Source organism: Leopardus geoffroyi, chromosome D3 (assembly GCF_018350155.1).
Source record: "Leopardus geoffroyi isolate Oge1 chromosome D3, O.geoffroyi_Oge1_pat1.0, whole genome shotgun sequence".
Classification (NCBI taxonomy): domain Eukaryota; kingdom Metazoa; phylum Chordata; class Mammalia; order Carnivora; family Felidae; genus Leopardus; species Leopardus geoffroyi.
The window spans coordinates 15,873,428-15,895,384 of NC_059339.1; the positions used below are offsets into that span (position 1 = coordinate 15,873,428).

General features: G+C 43.8%; 1 protein-coding gene across 1 annotated transcript in view; it reads left to right on the plus strand.

Moving 5' to 3' along the window:
• The window catches only part of CCDC60 (coiled-coil domain containing 60), a 168,611-nt gene that overhangs the window by 65,356 nt on the left and 81,298 nt on the right, over positions 1 to 21,957 (plus strand). The window contains exon 2 of the mRNA XM_045457737.1: positions 6,527 to 6,606. Coding sequence (XP_045313693.1) covers positions 6,527 to 6,606 — 80 coding nt within the window. The remainder of the gene's footprint in view (positions 1 to 6,526; positions 6,607 to 21,957) is intronic.

A 21,957-nucleotide genomic window follows, 5' to 3' on the forward strand; every position in this document is an offset into this window, starting at 1 on the left:
CTTAGAACAATGTACGGCATATAGATGAACAATAATGTTGTTGGTAGACAGTATTAACTCCATTTCACAGATGGGGAAACAGACTTGGGAAGGATATGCAACTTGCCTAAGTTCTTCAACTCCTAAGTGACAGAGCCAGGACTCAAACCTGGGTCTTTCAGACTAAAAAGCTCTTTCTTTTCATTCCTGCCACCTCCCACTTCTCAGCTATCAGGTTAAACCAAATCGCTTCCAAATGTTACTATGAATCTGAATATTCACAGTACATGAATATTAAATGTGAATGTACCCGCCCCCAAACCAACCCCAGCTAAGCCTCCAATGAGTTGTGTTCCTCCTCTCCCCGCCACATTTATCAGCGTTTAACCTGACACATTACAGGATGTCATGTGGTGTTTCTCACAGACGCTGTCAAAGACTCATTTATAGATCAATCAGAATAAGGACACACGCTGTAGGAAAATGTGGACATGGCAGAGATTTGACTTTGTTTTCCAGGAAACAAAGAATGAAGGCATCCCCTACACTCTACAAGTCAACGGAATAAACCGAAGGCTCTTAAGGCCAATGGCACTCCCGAGGGAAGCAAGGATAGAATATTAAAGTCAACAGTCCCAGGATGGTTTTTATTAATCTTGGCTGGAAGTAGTCACAGAAAGCAAGGCAAAGGACATCCAAAGGGATGGTGATGGGGTTATACTTGACTTTTATTTTCTCCCAACTTTTTAAAAAAATCTTTTCTTGATTTTCCACAATGTTCATTAGTTAGTTTCATAACCAGAATACAATCTTAAACATAGAGTTGTATTGCAAACGTGTTACCAGGGTAGGGAGACACACTAATCAGTGTCAGCAGGGAAGAAATATTTAGCATCAGTCTGTTTATCCGGGATAAGGGCTTAAAGTGTGTGGAGCACAGGACATATAAATTTTGGTGCAAGAGGAAGTGGGCTATGAAGATCTGGAATAGATGATACAACTGACCCTTCACCAACACAGAAATTAGGAGCACTGACAGCACCCCCCCACACACACACAGTATCAAAAATATGTATATAACTTTTGACTCCCCCCACAACTTAACTACCCATAGCCTGCTGTTGACCAGAAGCCTTACTGGTAACATAAACAATCGATTAACACATATTTTGTGTATTATGTGTAGTATATACTGTATCCTTAAAATAAAGTAAGCTAGAGAAAAGACAGTGTTATTAAGAAAATCATACAGAATAGGAAATACATGTACAGTACTCTTCTGTACAAAGTCCAAGTAAAAGTGGATGTACGCATTTCAAACCCATGCTGTTCCAGGTCAGCTATACTTCCTAGGGAAAAGAAACTGGGAGAAGTAGGTGGGTTCTGGATACTCTAGAAACCTGCATTGTGATAATGATTTTGAGAGAGAGAAAGAATGATCCCAATTCTGGAAAGAATGATCCGAATTCTGGATATGCATCTCAGCCAAGGAAAATTCTAAGAACCTCAAACTTAGGACCCAAAGATAAGAAATATCCAAAGTTACCATCTGCAAAGGGATGCGTATAAATCAGGAAAACCAGATTTATAGTCCAAAAATACCTGGTCAGCTCCCAGAGCATAAACTATAACCACAGCCATTTGATGTTGGCCCTCATTTCCATTTTCATTTCCTGCTCCCACGGCGGGGGGGGGGGGGAAGGGGGGCCTGATCCTTGCAAACTACATTTCCCAGGTGCCCTTGCCAGCTGGCTTCCCAAAGAGGAAACTGGAGGGTCAGAGGAAGGGAGAAGCCAGAGTATTTCTCTCCTTCCCCCACTCAGCTTCTGGTGGCAGCTCCCAAATGAAACTACATCTCCTCCATGAGCCCACCTTTTGCCAGGTGGATTGGGCTGGATTGGGCTTTTGAAGGCTGCCTCTCTCCTTAGCCCCTCCATCCAAGCTAGGCTGTCAATCTCTAGCTTGTCATGCCATCCCTTATTTAGCTTTTCAATTCTTCCAACACCTTTGTGATTGCTTCCCTATATTAAATTCCCTGTATTGAACTATCTGGCATGAATGAGCTCTGTTTCCTGCCTAGGCCCTGCTAAAATAATCTACTAACTTACATCACTTTAGCCTAGTGTGCTAAAATAATCTACTAATCTACATCACTCCAGACTCAGATTGCTCAATTTAAAGCAGCCCTGAAAACTTACACTTAGCTCATATTGATAGAATCAGTCAGAATTGCTTTACAAACACGAACACGCTATTATTTTATTGGACAACTAATAAAGGTAAATTATTTTTAAAGAAGAGAAAAAGATGACCCAAATTAAAAGTTACCACTTACTTGGGGCGCCTGGGTGGCGCAGTCAGTTAAGTGTCCGACTTTAGCCAGGTCACGATCTCGCGGTCCGGGAGTTCGAGCCCCGCGTCAGGCTCTGGGCTGATGGCTCAGAGCCTGGAGCCTGTTTCCAATTCTGTGTCTCCCTCTCTCTCTGCTCCTCCCCCGTTCATGCTCTGTCTCTCTCTGTCCCAAAAATAAATAAACGTTGAAAAAAAAAATTAAAAAAAAAAAGTTACCACTTACCTATAATTCAAACATCCTGCAATAATATCCCTACTAACAATTTGTTACATTTACTTTCAACCTATTATGTTATTGCATATATACCTTGCCATATATCATTACTTTATTTAATTTTTTTAATGTTCATTTATTTTTGAAAGAGAAAGAGAGAGCACAAGCAGGGGAGGGACAGAGAGAGAGAGAGGGAGACAGAATCCGAAGCAGGCTCCAGGCTCTGAGCTGTCAGCACAGAGCCGGACAAGGGGCTCGAACTCACGAACCTTCAAGCCGTGAGATCACGACCTGAGCCAAAGTCAGAACCTTAACCAACTGAGCCACCCAGGTGCCCCTATATATATCATTATTTAAAAAAAAATTTTTTTTTCAACGTTTATTTATTTTTGGGACAGAGAGAGACAGAGCATGAATGGGGGAGGGGCAGAGAGAGAGGGAGACACAGAATCGGAAACAGGCTCCAGGCTCTGAGCCATCAGCCCAGAGCCTGACGCGGGGCTCGAACTCACGGACCGCGAGATCGTGACCTGGCTGAAGTCGGACGCTTAACCGACTGCGCCACCCAGGCGCCCCGTATATCATTATTTTAAAATATAATTTGTATTAGTGTATATGTATTTTTAGAAATATCTACAGATTTTTATGAATATGAATCTTAAAACTCTCTAGATCTAAGTTCTTTACATTTTTGTGACATGTGGTTTTACTTGAAATTATATTCCTTTCCATAGCAACAAATATACATCGATAGCAACATTAACTAGTAGCACCAAATTCAAATGCATTGTATGCCGTGACCTGGATAGACCATGATTTATCCCCTCAACGCTCATTGTTGGACACTTAAATGTTTTTCACTATTATTAATAGTGTTGTGATAAGAATCCTCATGGATAAATCTTTTTATCCTTGCTGAAAAATTTCCTGGGTAAAAACAGAATTGCCGGGCATGAGCGTATGTGTTTTTAAGGCTACATATACACATGGCTAAACTGCCCGCCAGAAAGCTGTAAAGATGGTGATTCTTGGATGTCGTGTGTACTTTTAATTGTGCTAATATCAAATAGTGTTGGTAAACGTCCTGACAACCGGAACTCCCTCATTCAATGCCATTATTACTGCTGGCTTATTATAATTGTAATTAAATAATAGTCGCTTCCTGAGCGACTATTGTGAAAATCGCTTCCTGAGAATTCACTGAAATGATGACATAATTGCAGGGATTTGGGGGCTGGATCTTGTCCTGCTAAAGTTTTGTGTCAAGTGGGGGGGACAACTTGACTTTACTGCTATAAATTGGTCAGCACCAGCCCTAATCAATACAAATTTTCTTCTACAGGCAACTGTCAGTAGGTAACATTTGGAGAGGGAGGGGAATGTGTGAAATTTGGACAGTATCATATTTGCTTCCTGAGGGGAGTAAAACTTGAGACATTTAAGAGAATGATGTGTAAACAATTGTGACTTCAAGCAGGGTTTCAATCTCGTATTTTCAAATTATAGGGCAGGGAAGTTTGAGTGTGTTTGGTTTTTCATTGTTCATAAATATTTTTAATTTACAATATCTTTTAAGAAAGTTACTTTGGTCCCGTAGGGAAGAGTTATAGAAGGTTCAGAAAAAGAGAGGGATTAGGAAGATAGGTAACAATGACTTCAAACTTTGATCTCAACATGGCCAATCTCATTGGTTTCACTGCGAAATACACCAAAATGGATGTCAACTGATGTTGATCACACAAGAGGGGAAGGGAAGGGAAAAGAGGATGAGTTCTAGTTAAAATAATTCTTAAATTTTTTTTTTCAACGTTTATTCATTTTTGGGACAGAGAGAGACAGAGCATGAACGGGGGAGGGGCAGAGAGAGAGGGAGACACAGAATCGGAAACAGGCTCCAGGCTCTGAGCCATCAACCCAGAGCCCAACGCGGGGCTCGAACTCACGGACCACGAGATCATGACCTGGCTGAAGTCGGACGCTTAACCGACTGCGCCACCCAGGCGCCCCTTAAATTTTTTTTAATGTTTATTTATTTTTGAAGGAAAGACAGAGTGTGAGTGGGGTAGGGGCAGAGAGAGAGGGAGACACAGAATCTGAAGCAGGCTCCAGGCTCTGAGCTGTCAGCACAGAGCCTGACGTGGGGCTTGAACTCACGAACCATGAGATCATGATCTCTGAGCTGAAGTTGGGGCACTTAACCCACTGAGCCACCCAGGTGCCCCTAGTTAAAATAATTCTATCTATTGTCAGGCTTGGCACACCCAAGAGAAGACATTTTTCGGATAGAAATCTTATGGTTGTGGGTAACAGAAAATCTAACTCAAGCTGGCTTAAATAATAAAGGAAATGTTCATGAAAAGCCTAGTAAAGCCTGATTAGTTCAACAAGGCACCAGGGAACAAGTTTTTCTTTGACTCTCCTGTCTTCCCCCACATCTTCAACTAGAGGCAGGTGCTCCTCATGGGCACAAAATGGCTGCCAGCAACTCCCACAGATCATCTGCTCCTCCAATTATAGTCAATGAGGAAAGAGGACTTCTCCGCCTGTGGTTCCTTAGAGGATCTAGGAACCATGCTTTCTAGAAGCCCCTGGCAAATGTCTGCATGCATCTCATTTGCCCAAACCACATCACATGACCATTCCTTAACCAGTCACAGTGATGGGGGATGGGCTGTGCTGTTTGGCTTCAGCCACTCAGGACCACCCCTGCTGCAAGTGCCCCATGGGAGGCATGGGGGGGCAAATGGTCTAGTGAGGGAGCTAGTATCACAAGGGAGAGTACTACATATTGTAACATGACTTCCCAAAGAACTCAGACATCTCCGTATGTCAATAAATATATTTCCATCCTTATACTGTCATCACACTTAATTGCTGTATACTATTCCATTGTTTAGATGCACCATAATTATTTGACCTGTCTTCTATTGTGAAGACGAATAGGGAGTTGCCGTGAGTTTCCTCTTACAAGCAGCATCCCAGTGAGTGGTTTTGCTGATGGATCTCCGTGCCCATGCAGGGATATTCCCACAGGACACCTGACAGCAGAAGGACCATCATACCCTGAGGCAAGCACACTGTGGCAGCATTTAGGGTGCGCTGACGCATCACCCTTCAGAAAAGTCACCACAACGTATTCTTCCACCAGCTTCATTGAAACCACCCATTTTCCCATAATGTCTTGGCACTTCCTTTGGTTAAAAAAAAAAAAAAAGAATTAGCACTGCAGGCATTCATTTCCAGGCAGGGTAATCCAGATAATGATCTTGCTGTTGTTCCACTAAACTGGGGCTGAGAAAAGTGACTCTTATATTAGAATACAGTTAATTTAACTCTCTTCTTTACATCGACCTGGTATCCACCTCTGAGTAATGAATTTAAGTCTTATGAGGTTTCCCTTATGGCTAGGCAAGGCCAATGATTACCGGAAAGGCAAAGAAAAACCCATGAACAATCACCTGGTTAATTCACTCATAAAACCCTGCTACAGGGGCGGCGAGGGGGAAAAAGTACCATTGACAAGATTCACTTCTCCAAATCAGCTGCCTACACCGCCAACAATGATTATTAACATTTCATTCTTTGCTTTGCTTTGAGTATAATGTTAATATCAAGAGCCTCCATTTATCAAACGCTTGCTACGAGTCAGGAATTTGGCGATGAATTGTCCCAACAAGGTAAGAATTATTCCTCTTCTCTGCTGAGAAAGAGGCCCAGAGAGGTTGAGCAATTTGTCTGAGATCAAACAGCCAGTCACCAGACAGAACCAGGGTCAGAGCTCAGGTCTGCCTATCTCCAAAGCCCTCGTTGCTTCCGCTGTGCACACGGCCCCTCTCTGGTGTAGAGGAGGTCACTGTGCGGCCCAGGACCCCTTCCAACCTGGTCAGAGATCTTGGATGAATGCCTGAGCCTCCTGCAGCCTGGCTCCATTTGTAAAGGTGCACTAACACTTTTTTCTTTCACTTCTTGGCTTCCCATCAGGTCCCAGACAAGCCGATGAAGAGCATCAAGTACATGGACAAGGAAATCATAAACCTCAAAAAAGACCTTGCACGAAGCCGGTGAGTGAGCCCGCAAGGATTAACCCATAGATGCCCTGACAGAGATGAGCAGGCTACGGGGCGGTCCCTACGAGTCCTTGCTAAATCCCAAGGTCCCCAACACCAAACATTAAGCAGAAGACTTGCAGGAGGGTGTCCTTTGGCTGGACTTTCCAGAGAGTATCTTTACTGGACTAACCTCTCCACTAGCTGCCAATCACTGCCTAGAATTCCCTTTGCGTTCCTTCCTGGACCTGAATCCAACTCAAGACAGTTCCCATGTGCTCCAGAAAAAGCTCTCCTTTTTACTCCAGACGCACATCATGGTTGCCCAGAGTCAGACAGACCTGGTCTCAAACACCGGCCCTGCTACCTGCCAGCTGGTAACGTGGCAGAACCTATTGAACCTCCCCGAGTCTCTGTGTCCTCATCTGTAAAATGAATATGATATGAGGTTGTTAGAAGGACTGGGTGAAATAAAGCAGCTAAAGTGCCCCTTGTGTGGCCTTTAACACAATGCCATCCCTATCCAACCTCCCACCCCACCCAACCCCTTCCTGTAAAATAGCATGAACAAACTGAGGTCTAACCCTATCTTAGTCATCTCTGGACGGTGAGCTGGGCTTTTTCTCCCTCTCACCTCTTAACTCTGTCCTGGGACCTGCAACGTTCCAAGGTGGGATCATAAATGGGACCTTTGGCAAAACACCTCAAGGCACGGGAAGAGATGGAGACTCTCTGAGCACAAAACACGAAAAGATGTGCTGAGCGGGGGGTCATACAGGCAGTGTGGAAGGCCCGTTTATCTTCTGTGTCTCCCACTCTGAGCCAGACCACAATGCAAGTCGGGGCAACGCATTCTCGTTCTTCACCTCCCTCACCCGGAAGCTCCCTCTGTCTCTACTGCCCATCTGCGTCTCCACACCTTCCCCGTCCAGGAGCACAGCTGATGGCACTGGATGTAAGAGCCCAAGAGGGGGCTGCAAGGTGTGGGCATGAAAGGTGGGGAGGAAGAATGGCATGAAGGGACGAAGGCACGCATCAACACCCCCTGCCCGGGAGAAACGTTAATTGCAAGCTGTGCATGTAATTTTAAATTTTTGAATAGCCGCACTACTATTGAAAAGTAAAAAGAGACAGGTGAAAGTAATTCTAATACCATATTCTATTTAACCCAACATAGCCGAAGTGTTGTCAATCATCATGTAATCAATATAAAACATATTGATGAAATACTCTATTCCATTCTTCATACGTGATGAAAAGTGACAAAGTGATACAAAATGAGCAGTGACGAATTACACGCAGGGCACACATCAGTTTGGACCAACCACCTTTCAGGTGCTCAGTAGTTACTATGGACTGAATTGCACACCACCCCCCAATGCACATGTTGAAGCCCTAACCCCCAATGACTATATGTGGAGATAGGACCACTAAAGAGGTAATTAAGGTTAAGTGGGGGTTCATAAAGGTGGGCCCCTGAATCAACAGGCCTGGTGTCCTTATCAGAAGAGGAAGAGACATCATCAGGAAGGTACTGTCTGAAAGCCAAGGAGAGAGCCCTCAGGAGACACCAACCCTACTGACACTTGACCTTGAACTTCCAGGCTCCAAAACTGAGAAAACAAATGTCTGTTGTTTGAGCCATTCAGGCTGTGGTATTCTGTGATGGCAGCCTAAGCAGACTAATAGTCAATGTCAAGGTAATCCTGCAGAGAATGTCCCCAGCTCGAGAGCGGATGGACCTCAGTCTCAGAAGCTCGTGTAGAGCTGAGCGCAGGGATGGCATGTGAACTTGGGTCTCAGAATTGAGGGCTGAGACCCACAAGGACTCCTCCATTACTTGTGGACATATTGGCCTCTAGAGTATTTGAACCCAGGCTCGAGAGGGCTTTTGAGGCTCAGGCCTTGGGAACCTTGGGGGGAGTAGTGTCAGAAAGTCAAGAGCTACCTGAATGGGGGCAGCAAAGAAAGAGGCTCGTGTAGCTGAGAAAGAACGCCTCAACCGGGATCTGTACTCTGCTCCACGGCCATGCCTGGAGGACATTCCAGGCTTCAGAAGGAATGGTGCAGCACAGAATTTGGATCAGAGGTGAAGTTCAAAATACAGAACCATCTGTATGTCATGGGCACCAAACAATCGGAACAGACACCGGCCATATACAACCATTGTAACCAGGTTCTTACCAGCTGAATATTATCAATCTTGAGGTAGATGATTCTGACCCAAAGCCTCAGCTGCAAATACATACCAGAATCTTGGGAGCCTGAGAAATGAGAGTTTCCATATTAATCTGTATCCTGTAGACAAACAGCTGATAACTAAAGGTACCAACTAAATTCCAGATACCAAGACTCAACCCAGCTCAAGGAGGGCGACAAAGCTGAGCCAGCTCAAACCAGAACTGAATGCGAAATTTTCAGCAAATTTGCAAGCCAGTTATTAGACACAGATACAGTTTAAAATTCAATGATATGAACTCACAATTAAATGCATCACATTAAAACAAAGGTAATAAATACTCCAAACCCATCACTTCCTAATGATGCCATACATTTCACTGTTCTCTGTGCTCTTGACATTATTTCTGGTTACGGTATCTGTTTGGTGGAAATGTTGTAGAACAGGAGCGGCTGCAGGCAAATGTCTGCCCAGCTCTACATTCACTGACATCACGTCGGTAGCTCAAAATCAGCCACAGTGGAAATACTCACGGCACAGAAATCCACAAATGCTACAAATCAGGGCTTATTTGTACCCCCCCTCCCTTCCCCCGCCAAGAGCGATGGTTGTGGAGCATTCACCGGCACATCCCTGGGGACATGCTTCCTCTCCCCCACCAACCAAGGTTGAACTGTGGACTAAGCCAGCAGAACATAGGGGCTTTAGTCAAAAGGTGATAAAGACAGTGGCTTTTCTGCCACCCCTGAGTTGGCAGGCTGAGACTGTCACTCCTGCCAGACGCATTTACCATGGCTCTGAAACTAGCTAGAATTTAACATCCTCCCTGGACAGGCTTAGCCTGTCCAAACGCTGGACATGAAAGAGAATGTGGAAAAGGCCACACAGAAAGCCACAAGCAAGAAAACAAGAAACAACAATAAAGTGTTCCACCTGGCCACGCTCTCAGATTCCACTGACATTTAAGGAAACAGCGAGTCCCCTTCAGAAGGAAACATCCTGCTTTCCAGGGGAAATCTCCTCCCCAAGAGATGCAAACCCTGTGTGCTCATCTCCCAGTATTAAATGAGGCGAATTATTAGCAAAGAAGATGTTGTCTTTCCCACTTACTGTTTTTCAAACCCACTTCGCCGATTAGACTTTAGCCTACCTTGAACCAAACACCTTGACTACCTCCTAGATTTTTTTTAAATGTTTATTATTGAGAGACAGAGAGACAGAGCATGAGCACAGGAGGGGCAGAGAGAAGGGGAGACACAGAATCCGAGGCAGGCTCCAGGCTCGGAGCTGTCAGCACAGAGCCCGACGCGGGGCTCGAACCCACGAACCGTGAGATCATGACTTGAGCCGAAGTCGGACGCTTAACCGACAGAGCCACCCAGGCGCCCCGACTACCTCCTAGATTTTTATTTAATACTTCAGCCCTCTTATAATTCAATGACACCATCCCTAGTTTCATGGCCAGTTTAACATGATGCTAGAAAGAATAAAAACCTAACTGCTTTCCTCCTCGCCTGCTCTGCCAGATGTTCGGTGGCACCAGGCAGCCTGCCACATGTTTGCTCGCGGAATCTCTCCTAGTGGAAGCTGCCAATCGGGGTGTCCGCATGTGCCCAGTTCTTGGATGACTCATGAAGCCGATAACCTATCTTTCTCCAAAGCTGCTGGTGCTTTATAAAAAGCAAGTGTTTTAAGGAAAATAAACATCTCTGCAACTAAAACTGAAACATTGACTTGGAGCTATGATCTGCCCATGGCCAAGTTTAGTTAGGTGAAGGCAACTGCAAAGACACAGGGAGAAATTACCACCCTGCCCCCCCCCCCACAAGTTCCCCAGCAGACCCCAGCAGGATACAGATTATGCAAGTGTTTGAGATTTTGCTTTAGAGCTCCATTTGGTAGACAGCTGAAGCAAGGCAGTTAGAAATAACAAAGGTGGAATTCTGGCAAAGGAAGAAGCTTTTTTTTCTTTGTAAGAGGTTAGGCACTTCTTGGTTCTTCCTCAGTTTTCTGTGGTCACTCATTTTCATCAACAAATATTGAATATCAGGTATCACCAGGGATACGCCAGGCACGACTGGATATACTGGAGACACGGCAGCGAACAAAACATTCAAAATCCCTGTCCTCAGTGAATAAGAGGCAATGGTGTGCATTAAAATGGGGCAAAGACAACAAACAAGTTAGTGGGTGATGAAATAGGATGGAGAAGGGAGTGTTGGTTATATACTAAGAGACTATAAAACAAGGTGATGCAGGGCACCCGGGTGGCTCTGTCAGTTAAGCATCTGACGTTGGCTCAGGTCATGCTCTCACGGTCTGTGAGTTTAAGCCCTGTGTCAGGCTCTGTGCTGACAGCTCGGAGCCTGGAGTCTGCTTTGGATTCTGTGTCTCCCTCTCTCTCTCTGCCCCTCCCCTGCTCGTGCTATCTCAGAAATAAATAAATATTTTTAAAAATTAAAAAAACAAAATCACCAAGGTGATGCCTATAGCCTGGTGATGGGGAGAAAGCTGCTATTTTATCTAGAGTGGCCAAAAGAGGCTGTTCTGTAAAGGGGGCTCTCGGCCTGACATCTGGATGGTGAGAACCATTCACATAAAGATATAGGAGGAAGGGGGGTGGAGGACAACAGGTGTATTCCAGAGGAAAATAGTGGATGGGAGCCAAAGTTGGAACAAGCTGGAAGTGTTAGAGAAACACAGAGTAGCCAGTGTGGCTGGAGCTGAGTGAGAGAGGGTGAGAGAAGCAGTCAATGAAATTAGAGACATGGCCCCCGGGCCTCAGAGGCCATGGTGAGCATTTGGGTCCTAGTCTAAATGTAATGAGAATCCATTGGAGGGTGCTGAACAAGAGAAGGATATGATCTGATTAAAACAAATTTTTTTAATGTTTATTTATTTTTGAGAGAGAGAGAGAGAGAGAGCGAGCCTGAGCAGGGGAGGGGCAGAGAGAGAGGGAGACACAGAACCAAAAGTAGGCTCCAGGCTCTGAGCTGTCAGCACAGAGCCTGACACAAGGCTGGAACCCACGAACCATGAGCTCATGACCTGAGCTGAAGTCAGACACTTAACCAACTGAGCCACCCAGGCGCCCTGGCTATGATCTGATTCTTAAGAGAACATTCCATATGCTGCATAGAGCCCAGTTGAAAGGCTGTAAGAGTTGACAATGAACCGGGGAGAAGTGGGTAGACTCGGGATTTATTTAGAGCCACAGGACTGGCTAATGGATTGGATGTGGGGGACAAGGGAAAGGCAGGGTCAATGTGCTACAATGACTCATTGATACCTCTGCCTCCTTCACTAGGATATAAGATCTACCATAGCCTAGACTATATCATGTCCACTGTCACAGTTCCCAAGTGTTTGTGGATGGGATGACTTAATTCTTTATGAGGTAACAACGTTTAATAAGGGACATTCACTTTGAGATATGGTTTGTGTCTGAGCTGGTAAGTAGAATGAGTTTTTCCCAACTTTTTTTTTTTTCCTGGAAACAATTAGAGATGAGACTAATAAATTAATTAAAAGTTAGATCCAGGATGGTAGATAGGCGGCTCGTGTACTCCCACTTCTCTCTCCTGTGTCCAAGGCAGACATCACTAGTGGATCACAGCACTCTTTCAGTCTGAGTCCAGATTTGGTCTTGAAAATCCTCTATGCACAGGATGTAATTTATTTGCCATCTCAAAAGGAGACTCTGGTGTCTATAATGACACCTTATTAACTCCATTTGAGGGTTGGCATGCAAGAGACCAACAGGAGGAACAGACCTCAACCAAATCCCTTTATGAATGAGGCTGATTTTTAATCAGTGAATTTAAATAGCTGGAAAAATTATTGTTGACCTCAGACATTCACTGGCGGTTCTCAGCAACTTCTACGTCTCACCATTCAACACCCAGGACCTCCACGTCCACAGCCTGTAACTCAGAACGTCTTCATTTACAAGTTCAAGCCTGACTTGGCCCACCAGCCCCTCCCCCTGACTTGAGACTTGCCTCAAAGCCCCAGAATTGTCTCAGAAAAATGGATTTACATGCTGGTCAATGCCTCGGATGCAGGCAAAGTTAAGGCTTCTGAATTGCACCTTATGAATCATTCAAAGAAGCCCTCAGTGCCTCCCCGCCATGTCACATCATCCCCACACCCTGCAGCCAGCGGGTGGACTTTAATGAGTCCCCTACATGTTCCATAAAGGCAAGCACTTGGCCCTACGTCCTTAGCCCAGAACTGATAAACACAGCCGCGTGCCCAACGGGTAGGTCACCGCTGTGGGCTGGAGGAACCTGGCTCAAGTTAATTGCATTTTTATCATCTTGAATGTGACCCAGAGGCCCTGCCCATTTTTTTCTCTGTTACTGATGTCTTCGTGTGTCTTTGACACCTCTAGTTAACCGTAGATCGAGGGCAAGTTTTCTTCTCTGCTTTTCTTACACCGCTCTCCACTGAGGGTAGATATCTTTTTAATTCTTTTCCTTGTGGCTAGGGCTACCTCAGAGGATCCCACATAAAAATTAAAAAAAAAAAGAATTAAAAGACCATGTTTTCAAATCTAAGCATCATAGTAACTTGAACCCTTGAACCTTTGGCTACACAAGGATTCGCACAATACTTCGTTTTCTGAAATTCTTTCCCAGATGACAGGCAATGTGCTCAGTCTTATAGTTAGGCTTGGGGCCTTACATAATACAGTTGGAAATGCATTAGCTTTGGAGTCAGCGGTGGATTCAAATTCCAGCTCTACCAGCAATTAGCTAGGCGTCCATGAACAAAATCAACTCACTTCTCTAGACCTCAGTTTCTTTAACTATGGTATGGGATACAGAGATAACAAGATCTGCTTCACACTGTTGCTGGCATTTGTGAGAACAGAGATGGGTGAGAAATGCAGGAATAAGTCAACAAAAGGTAGTCTTTGTTTTTTCGCTGGTTTTGTGAGATCATCTGAAAATGTTCACAGGCAGTGACAAAAAAGTGTCAACGTTGGAGACAAACAGTCCCAGCCCTGTCCCTTATCTGCTAAGTGGTCTTGCTCTGGTCATTTTACCTCCCTGAACCTCAGTTTCTCATCTGTAGGATGGAATCAATGTCTCCTTCCAGGGATTTCTTTGATGAGAACAAAAGGAGACAAGGTGTATCATATCTTCTATTCCACTTCGTTCCTTCCCTTAGCTCTTCTAATGCTCTGAGAACAGAGATGAGACCAGGGAATTCAGAGTTGACACTTACAAGCCACATAGTGACGAACAAACTACCTAATTTCTCTGAGTCCCAGAGTGGGGATTGCATAAATACTTTCTCCCTCTCACAGGGCTCTTGTGAGGATTAAATGAGTTAATACATGTGAAGCATTTAGAACAGTGCCCGACCCATGGTAAGTGCTTGATAAATGGTAGCTGTGTATCTTACATCATCCGTGTACCCTGAGTGACTGTAACTATTTTACAATATGATCGCCATCTCATGGATTCCTCCCTGTCCCTAGTCAGGGAGCTCCAGGCACAGTGCAGCATGAGATGCGGGAATATCACACCCAATCCCAGATTCTGAACCTTGGAGGGTTATGTTTTAAGGCCAGCTAGAGCCGATACGATAGGGAGAGGTGGGGAGTCAAGAAGGATAGTTCCTAAGTGGAGACTGTGCAAATCAGTTAATTTTAAATCTCTTCCTATGGGGATTGTTGAACAAGCCATTACTCTAATGGATGTAACCACAGGCTGCACAATAAAGCACTAATCCACCACTTAGAGCAGACGCTGCATGCATTAAGCCCTGTAATTTTTAAAAATTTTTTTATTGAAATATAACATAATACAGGAAAGCACACAAATGATTAAACTCAACAGACTTTCGCAAAACGAACACACCTCGCTAACCCACACCCCCATCAAGAAAAGGAACATTACCAAGGCTCCCCCAGAAAGCTTCCTTGTGTCCTCTCCAGTCACTACCCCACCCCCAACCCCCAAAAATCGCTATCCTGAATTCTGAGGCTGAGATCAGCTCCTCCTGTTTCAAACTTTACATAAATGAAATTGTACAGTTGGAGCTCTTTATATTATCAGGTTGTTTTCATCCAACATTATGTTTCTGAGGCTTATCCATACTGTCTCATAAAGCTGGATGGAGTTTGGTCTTTCTCAGGTCCCTTCTAATTTCCATTCGGTGAAGATAGCATGACGCATTCATTATGGTATTGATGGACATTTGGGTTGTTTCCACTTTGAGGGGGTACTATGAACAGAGCTGCTGTGAACATGCTTGTACATGTGTTTTGCTGAACATACGCATTTCTGTTGCAAATATACCTAAAAGTGGAATTGTTGCTCATCGAGTTTGCACATGCTCAGCATTACTAGATACTTCTGTATCCCAAGCCCTATTTTTTTAAAAAAATTAATGTTTATTTATTTTTGAGAGAGAGAAAGAGAGAGAGAGAGACAGGGCATGAGCAGGGGAGGGACAGAGAGAGGGAGACACAATCTGAAGCAGGCTCCAGGCTGGGAGCTGTCAGCACAGAGCCCGACGCTGGGGTCGAACCCACAAACCGCGAGATCATGACCTGAGCCGAAGTCGGACATTTAACCAACTAAGCCACGCAGGTGCCCCCCCCCCCAACTCTATTTTTTAAACAACTTTCAAAACATACACCAATAAGACAATCTTGAAAAACTAGAAAATACAGATCAGTAGATATAAATAAGTAATGGAACCACACACAAGTACATCACTAAGGAATGATTATTCATATTTTGGCATATCAACTTCCAATATTTTTTCTATACAGACATGTAATTTTAATAAGGCAAGAGAACCACTCTGCCTGCACCATTTGGTAACCTGATTTTTTTTATTCAGCAACAGATTATGAACATCTTCCATGCAATAAATGCACATCTACAACTCCATTTTTTAAGGTTTTTAGTATGAAAATGTTCAGATATCCATAAAGGCAGACAGAATAACATAATTAATACATATTAATTATATTAACAATATATATATTGTTAAAATATTAAGAATATTAACAAATATTAACAATATATATATATATCTTTTTTAAGAGAGAGAGAGAGAGAGAGCTAGCAGGGGAGAGGGGCAGAGGGAGAGGGAATCTTCAGCAGGCTCCACTCTCAGCACAGAGCCCTTAGTGGGGCTCGATCCTATGACCCTGGGATCATTACCTGAGCCGGAAACAAGAGTCAGACACTCAACCAACTGAGCCACCCAGGCATCGCTTCCCCCATTATTTTCAAGCATTTATTATCTTATCTGTAAATATTTAAATGACTATCTACAGAAGAACTTTTTATTTTTATTTTTTTAAATTTTTTTAAATGTTTATTTATTTTTGAGACAGAGAGAGACAGAGCATGAACGGGGGAGGGGCAGAGAGAGAGGGAGACACAGAATCGGAAGCAGGCTCCAGGCTCTGAGCCATCAGCCCAGAGCCTGACGTGGGGCTGGAACTCACGGACCGCGAGATCGTGACCTGAGCTGAAGTTGGACGCTTAACCGACTGAGCCACCCAGGTGCCCCAGAAGAACTCTTTTTAAAGCAAAAACCATAATAACGTTACCACATCTAAAAATTAGCAATAATTCTTCAATATCAAATATCCACTCAAGCATATCAACCATTTTAATAGCTGTATAATATTCCAGTGTAAGAATGCAGCAAAATTCACCTAACCTATTTCCTATTGCTGGACTTCTTCATTATTTTCAACTTGGTCCTGTTATATAAACAGTGCTTAGAGGGACATCTTTGGACTTAGATCATTATTACCTTAGTTGCTTACGATGAACTCCTAAAGCATGCACCTTTAAGATTTTAGACCCTTCACTGAAGTCTTCTACATTTACACTGTGTTTCAGTTCTGAAGAGGTAGCTAATTCAGGAAATGTTTGAAACAAAATGAGCTTCTCTCACAAGAAATGAGAGAAAAGCAAGAAATACAGGGTGAGAGGTTGAAAATACTTGACACATGACTGTGCACTTTTCGCTTTAGTATAGTCTTCAGCAGTGGGGATGGGGGGAGCAGTTTATGGAAAGCAAAATGAAAACATAAAGTGTTCATGAAATAAACCCCTCCTAAATTACTGGCAACATCCAGCTGAGCCACAGATAGAACCAGGTTGCATCAGTGAGATCATTTCCCATCCCCAGGATTCTTCACGTAAAATATCTGCCCTACTTCTTAGCACTTCCTGTAATCCCAGCCCCTCCAGAAGTGACTGTTGTCACCCAGATGAGCCTATTGCCCAGGGCTATAATCCATGCACCTTTTGCAAAGCAAATGAAAACTTTGACTTTTCCTGAACAGACTATAGTCTTTGACCACGTCTTTGCCTGGGTCTTTCCTGTAGCGTGAACTAACATTTTGCAGTCATGATTTCACTTAAAAGTAAAAAAAAAAAAAAAAAAAAAAAAAAAAGCAACAATAACAACAACAAAAAACTGCATTAAAAAGCCAGAAACCCCACAGGTTCACCAAGCTCATCTCAGAACACCTGAACTGTGCTCAGGAGCAACACTTGGGATGCTAGACCAAAATCACCCGGCCGCCCACTGGGAGAGAAGTGACACTCTGTCATTTGTCCAACCCACAACCCACGGGAGCGCAAAGCAATAACAATAATAAAAATAGCAGGCAGTTCACACTCTGTTATTGCGAAATTAATGCTTGTAAATATATTTCAACAGGTATTCATTTCCTCATGACTCTATTCCAGAAATGGATAAGAACAAGAAACACCTTTAAAACCAGTTTTCCCGTCACCTACCCTTCACCTGATCTAATGTATTGACAGATAGTATAATATGTGATGGCTTTTGGAACCAGCCTGAATCCTGGCTCAGCCACTGATAAGATGTTTAAATGTGGGCGAGCTATCTAATCTCCGAGTCTCATTGCCCTCATCTGTAAAATGAGGAGAATAATAATGAAATCTACTTCACAGGGCAGGGATGAAAATGAAATGAGTCAAGATGCATGTATCCAGCACTTGGACTGCATCTGTTAAATACACACTACAACCAGAAGGGCCAATACTCCTGATGGCTGGTGTTTAATACCACACCCCAACTGCTTGACCATGCCACTGGGGTTCTTCTGTCCACTTAATTTCGGTGAGATTTTCTTACCACCTGTGAGGGGACCCAGAGATGTCTCATTCCTGTCTGATGGGAAAACCAGGTGCCGGAGGATGTGCAACTGTAATAAGCTTAGGACACTATAGTTTGGCCTTTGCCTTGACAGACAAAGAGCTGGATCCTTTTCAGACACTGTTTTTAAGATGACATTAGTTAGCCCACAGGAAGCATTTAGAATAGAGTTGCCCAAGTAAGTGTCGGCTCTTGTCATTATCAGCGTTTTTCTTATTAGTATTACCTTTATCGGAAGTGGAGTCAACAGCTTGAATCAATGAGAAGAAAAAAGGATGGATCACAACTGAACCAACCTACGTCCTTCCTCCATACCCACAAACCCATCATTGAGAAGAAAATAAGCAATTTCATCCTACGGACCACTTTTTCTGTAACATGAAAGAGGCTACAAATTTGAGTCACGCTTCTTTTTATTTTTTCAGTTGACCATATGAGCCATCACATGAGTTATTCTCAGGAAGTCAAAGGTCTCCCTCTAGAAGCTTCACTTCCTCTTTTGGGTTGTCTAATAAACAGAGGTTCATTGGGTACCTTGCTCACCCAGAGGAGAAAGCTTGCGCTTGCAGCGTCCTCCGCTGCCATTGCTTTTCACTACCACAAAGAGTCGCTGTAGAGAACAGGTCCTCCAAGATCTGCCAGACCACACTGGCCTTTCTTTGCTGACATCTCACTGATCCACATCATAGCTCTCAAAACCCATAGGATGTTATTAGATGCCTTCTCCCAGACAATCAGTTTACCTGCACATGGGAGGTTACCTTTAGGGCCTCCAGGATGCCCTATCCCTGTTCAATCTGAGGGAAGCTGTCCAAGCATCTGACCAAACCCATTTTCTGGCTGCTTTTTTTTTTTTGGGGGGGGGGGGGGGGGGCGGGGGAGGGAACTTACAAGGAGAGCACAATTTTTTTTTTCCTATTGAGAAGCCAAGATATGTTACATAAATTATTTTAATAGATGAGCAATGATGTGGAGTGAAAATGTTTCCCCAAAATCAAACCTCACTACAGCCATATTATACCATCAGATGGATGGGGGACAGTAGGGCGACCCCTTAGAAGCTTACCTGGACCTCATCCTCTCAAAATTTCCCACGAAAACAAAAACAGAGTCAGCAAGAATGCTCATAGAAGCACTCTTCTGCCCTGAGCTGAAAAAAATGCAAGACAGCCAAATCAAAGAGCCTGATAAGTGTCTACTGATGCTTCAGCAAGTTCTCTTAGGGTGCGTCTGAGGCAGACAAAGTCTGAGGGTCAGGAATTTCTGAATGTCTTTCTGCTGCTGTCAGTCTCATGGGTGCCATTTAAAGAAAATGCATGGCCTGGCCCTTCAGCACATCTGACGTGTTTCACTTTAGGAATCATTCTGGGTCAGATTAGCTCCAAACAAGAGTTTCCTGGCAGCATGTGGATGCAAAGTTAAAGAAATCAATTAGAACTGGGACCTCATCAAAATAAAAAGCTTCTGCACAGCAAAGGAAACAATCAGCAAAACTAAAAGGCAACTGACGGAATGGGAGAAGATTATTGCAAACGACATATCAGATAAAGGGTTAGTATCCAAAATCTATAAAGAACTTATCAAACTCAACACCCAAAAAAGCAAATAATCCAGTGAAGAAATGGGCAAAAGACATGAATAGACACTTCTCCAAAGAAGACATCCAGATGGCCAACAGACATATGAAAAAATGCTCAGCATCACTCATCATCAGGGAAATACAAATCAAAACCACAATGAGATACCACCTTACACCTGTCAGAATGGCTCACATTAACAACTCAGGCAACAACAGATGTTGGTAAGGATACGGAGAAAGATCTCTTTTACATTGTTGGTGGGAATGCAAGCTGGTGTAGCCACTCTGGAAAACAGTATGGAGGTTCCTCAAAAAATTAAAAACAGAACTACCCTACAACGCAGCAATTGCACTACTAGGTATTTACCCAAGGGATACAGGTGTGCTGTTTCAAAGGGACACATGCACCCTAATGTTTATAGCAGCACTATCAACAATAGCCAAAGTATGGGAAGAGCTCAAATGTCCATCGATGGATGAATGGATAAAGAAGATATGGTATATGGTGTGTGTGTGTGTGTGTGTGTGTGTGCGTGTGTGTGTGTGTGTATATATATATGTGTGTGTATATATATATATACATATACATACATATATACACACATATATATATACACACACACATCACATCTTTTTTATCCATATACACATATATATACACATATATGTATACATATACACATATACACACACACACATATATATATATACATACATACACACACACACACAATGGACTATTATTCGGCAATCAAAAAGAATGAAATCTTGCCATTTGCAACTATGTGGATGGAACTGGAGGGTATCATGCTAAATGAAATTAGTCAGAGAAAAACAAAAATCATAGGACTTCACTCATATGAGGACTTTAAGAGACAAAACAGATGAACATAAGGGAAGGGAAACAAAAATAAGATAAAAACAGGGAGGGGGACAAAACAGAAGAGACTCGTAAATATGGAGAACAAACTGAGGGTTGCTGGAGGGGTTGTGGGAGGATGGGCTAAATGGGTAAGGGGCATTAAGGAATCTACTCCTGAAATCATTGTTTTACTATATGCTAACTAATTTGGATGTAAATTTTAAAAAATAAAATAAAAAGAAATCAATTAGAACATTATTCTGCAAGAAAATTCTTTGAATCAGAAGAGATTTTTTAGGAATCTCTGCAATGAAGCAAGATCCAAGCAACTAGTTAAGGCGGGAATCTGAATCCCCATCCCTGCCCTGAGACAGCTCACCCTTAGATCCTGTGAACTCTTTCTCTCAAAGTCTACTTCAGGAAAGCACAAGGATTTGCAGGGAGGCAGTGTATGTTCCGAGCAGGTCTGCTCTCTTGCACAATTCCAGGGGCACCATTTACAATGTGTGCCCCATGGAGAACAGAGCCCCCAAAATACAATTTGTAGAATACAAATAATAATACCCCGGGGGGTTGTACAATTGAGCATCCCTTTATTGGTAGTGATAGAAAGGTAAAAATAAGAGCTTAAAGAGCTCTCAGGGCTTGTGGGAGGAAGTGCGTTGTGGAGAGAGAGAGGGAGAGAGAGAGAGAGAGACCAGATTATTGGTAAGAGTGTCTCAGGTGGATCGCAGACTAGATACAGCCGTAAGTGCATGTTCAGGTTCATGTACCTTTCCCTGCAATACCCATCTAGGTCTTTGAGTTGTCACTTATCAAAAGCATTTGGTCTAGAAAAGTGAATGGGAAGTGACCAGGTAAAACAGAGAGAGAAAGGGAAGGTATCTCAGGCAGAGAAAATATTATGCACATGATCACAGCCAGGACAGGACCCGGAAGGCTGGGTGACTATAGACACCTTTTGCCAAGTTCCTCCTCTGTGTCAGGCACTGGTCTAGGACTTGACGTAAGGTCGTCTCAACCGTGAGAGGAAGACGAGAGAGGACAGCTTAACCCTGGGGACCAAACCCTGAAACAAACAGCTTTCAGGCTGACACAGCTCAGCAGACCCTGAGTGAACGGGAGAGAGCTGGCCTGTGGTTCTGGGCACACGTTTTGCATCTTCTGGGATTCATCTGAATGTACTATGACAAGGACAGGCAGTGGCAGACAACCACACTAGGACCAGGAGGCCATGAGAAGCTGCTGCTTACAGTGACAGGCAAGACCCAAGTTGTAAATTCAGAAAGGGAGCCTTTGGCCACCACCCCCAACACACACAACTGCACCACGCCTCAGACCCTTCCCATCTCCCTGTGTACTGACTCGGAGTGACATAGCCATTGCGAATTCCTGAGGAGTGCGCCCTGTCTCCGGCAAGTAATCCCTGCCGTCAATCAAGCGGGAGAACATGGGTCCAAAGATTGCAGCCTGGTTGTCTTGTGCCTTATTCCATTGTCTGTTGTCTGTCTGGAAATTCTAAACCAGGAGTGCTTCGGAGATGGCTGGTGTGCTCCCGAAAAAGCCTCTCTTCCT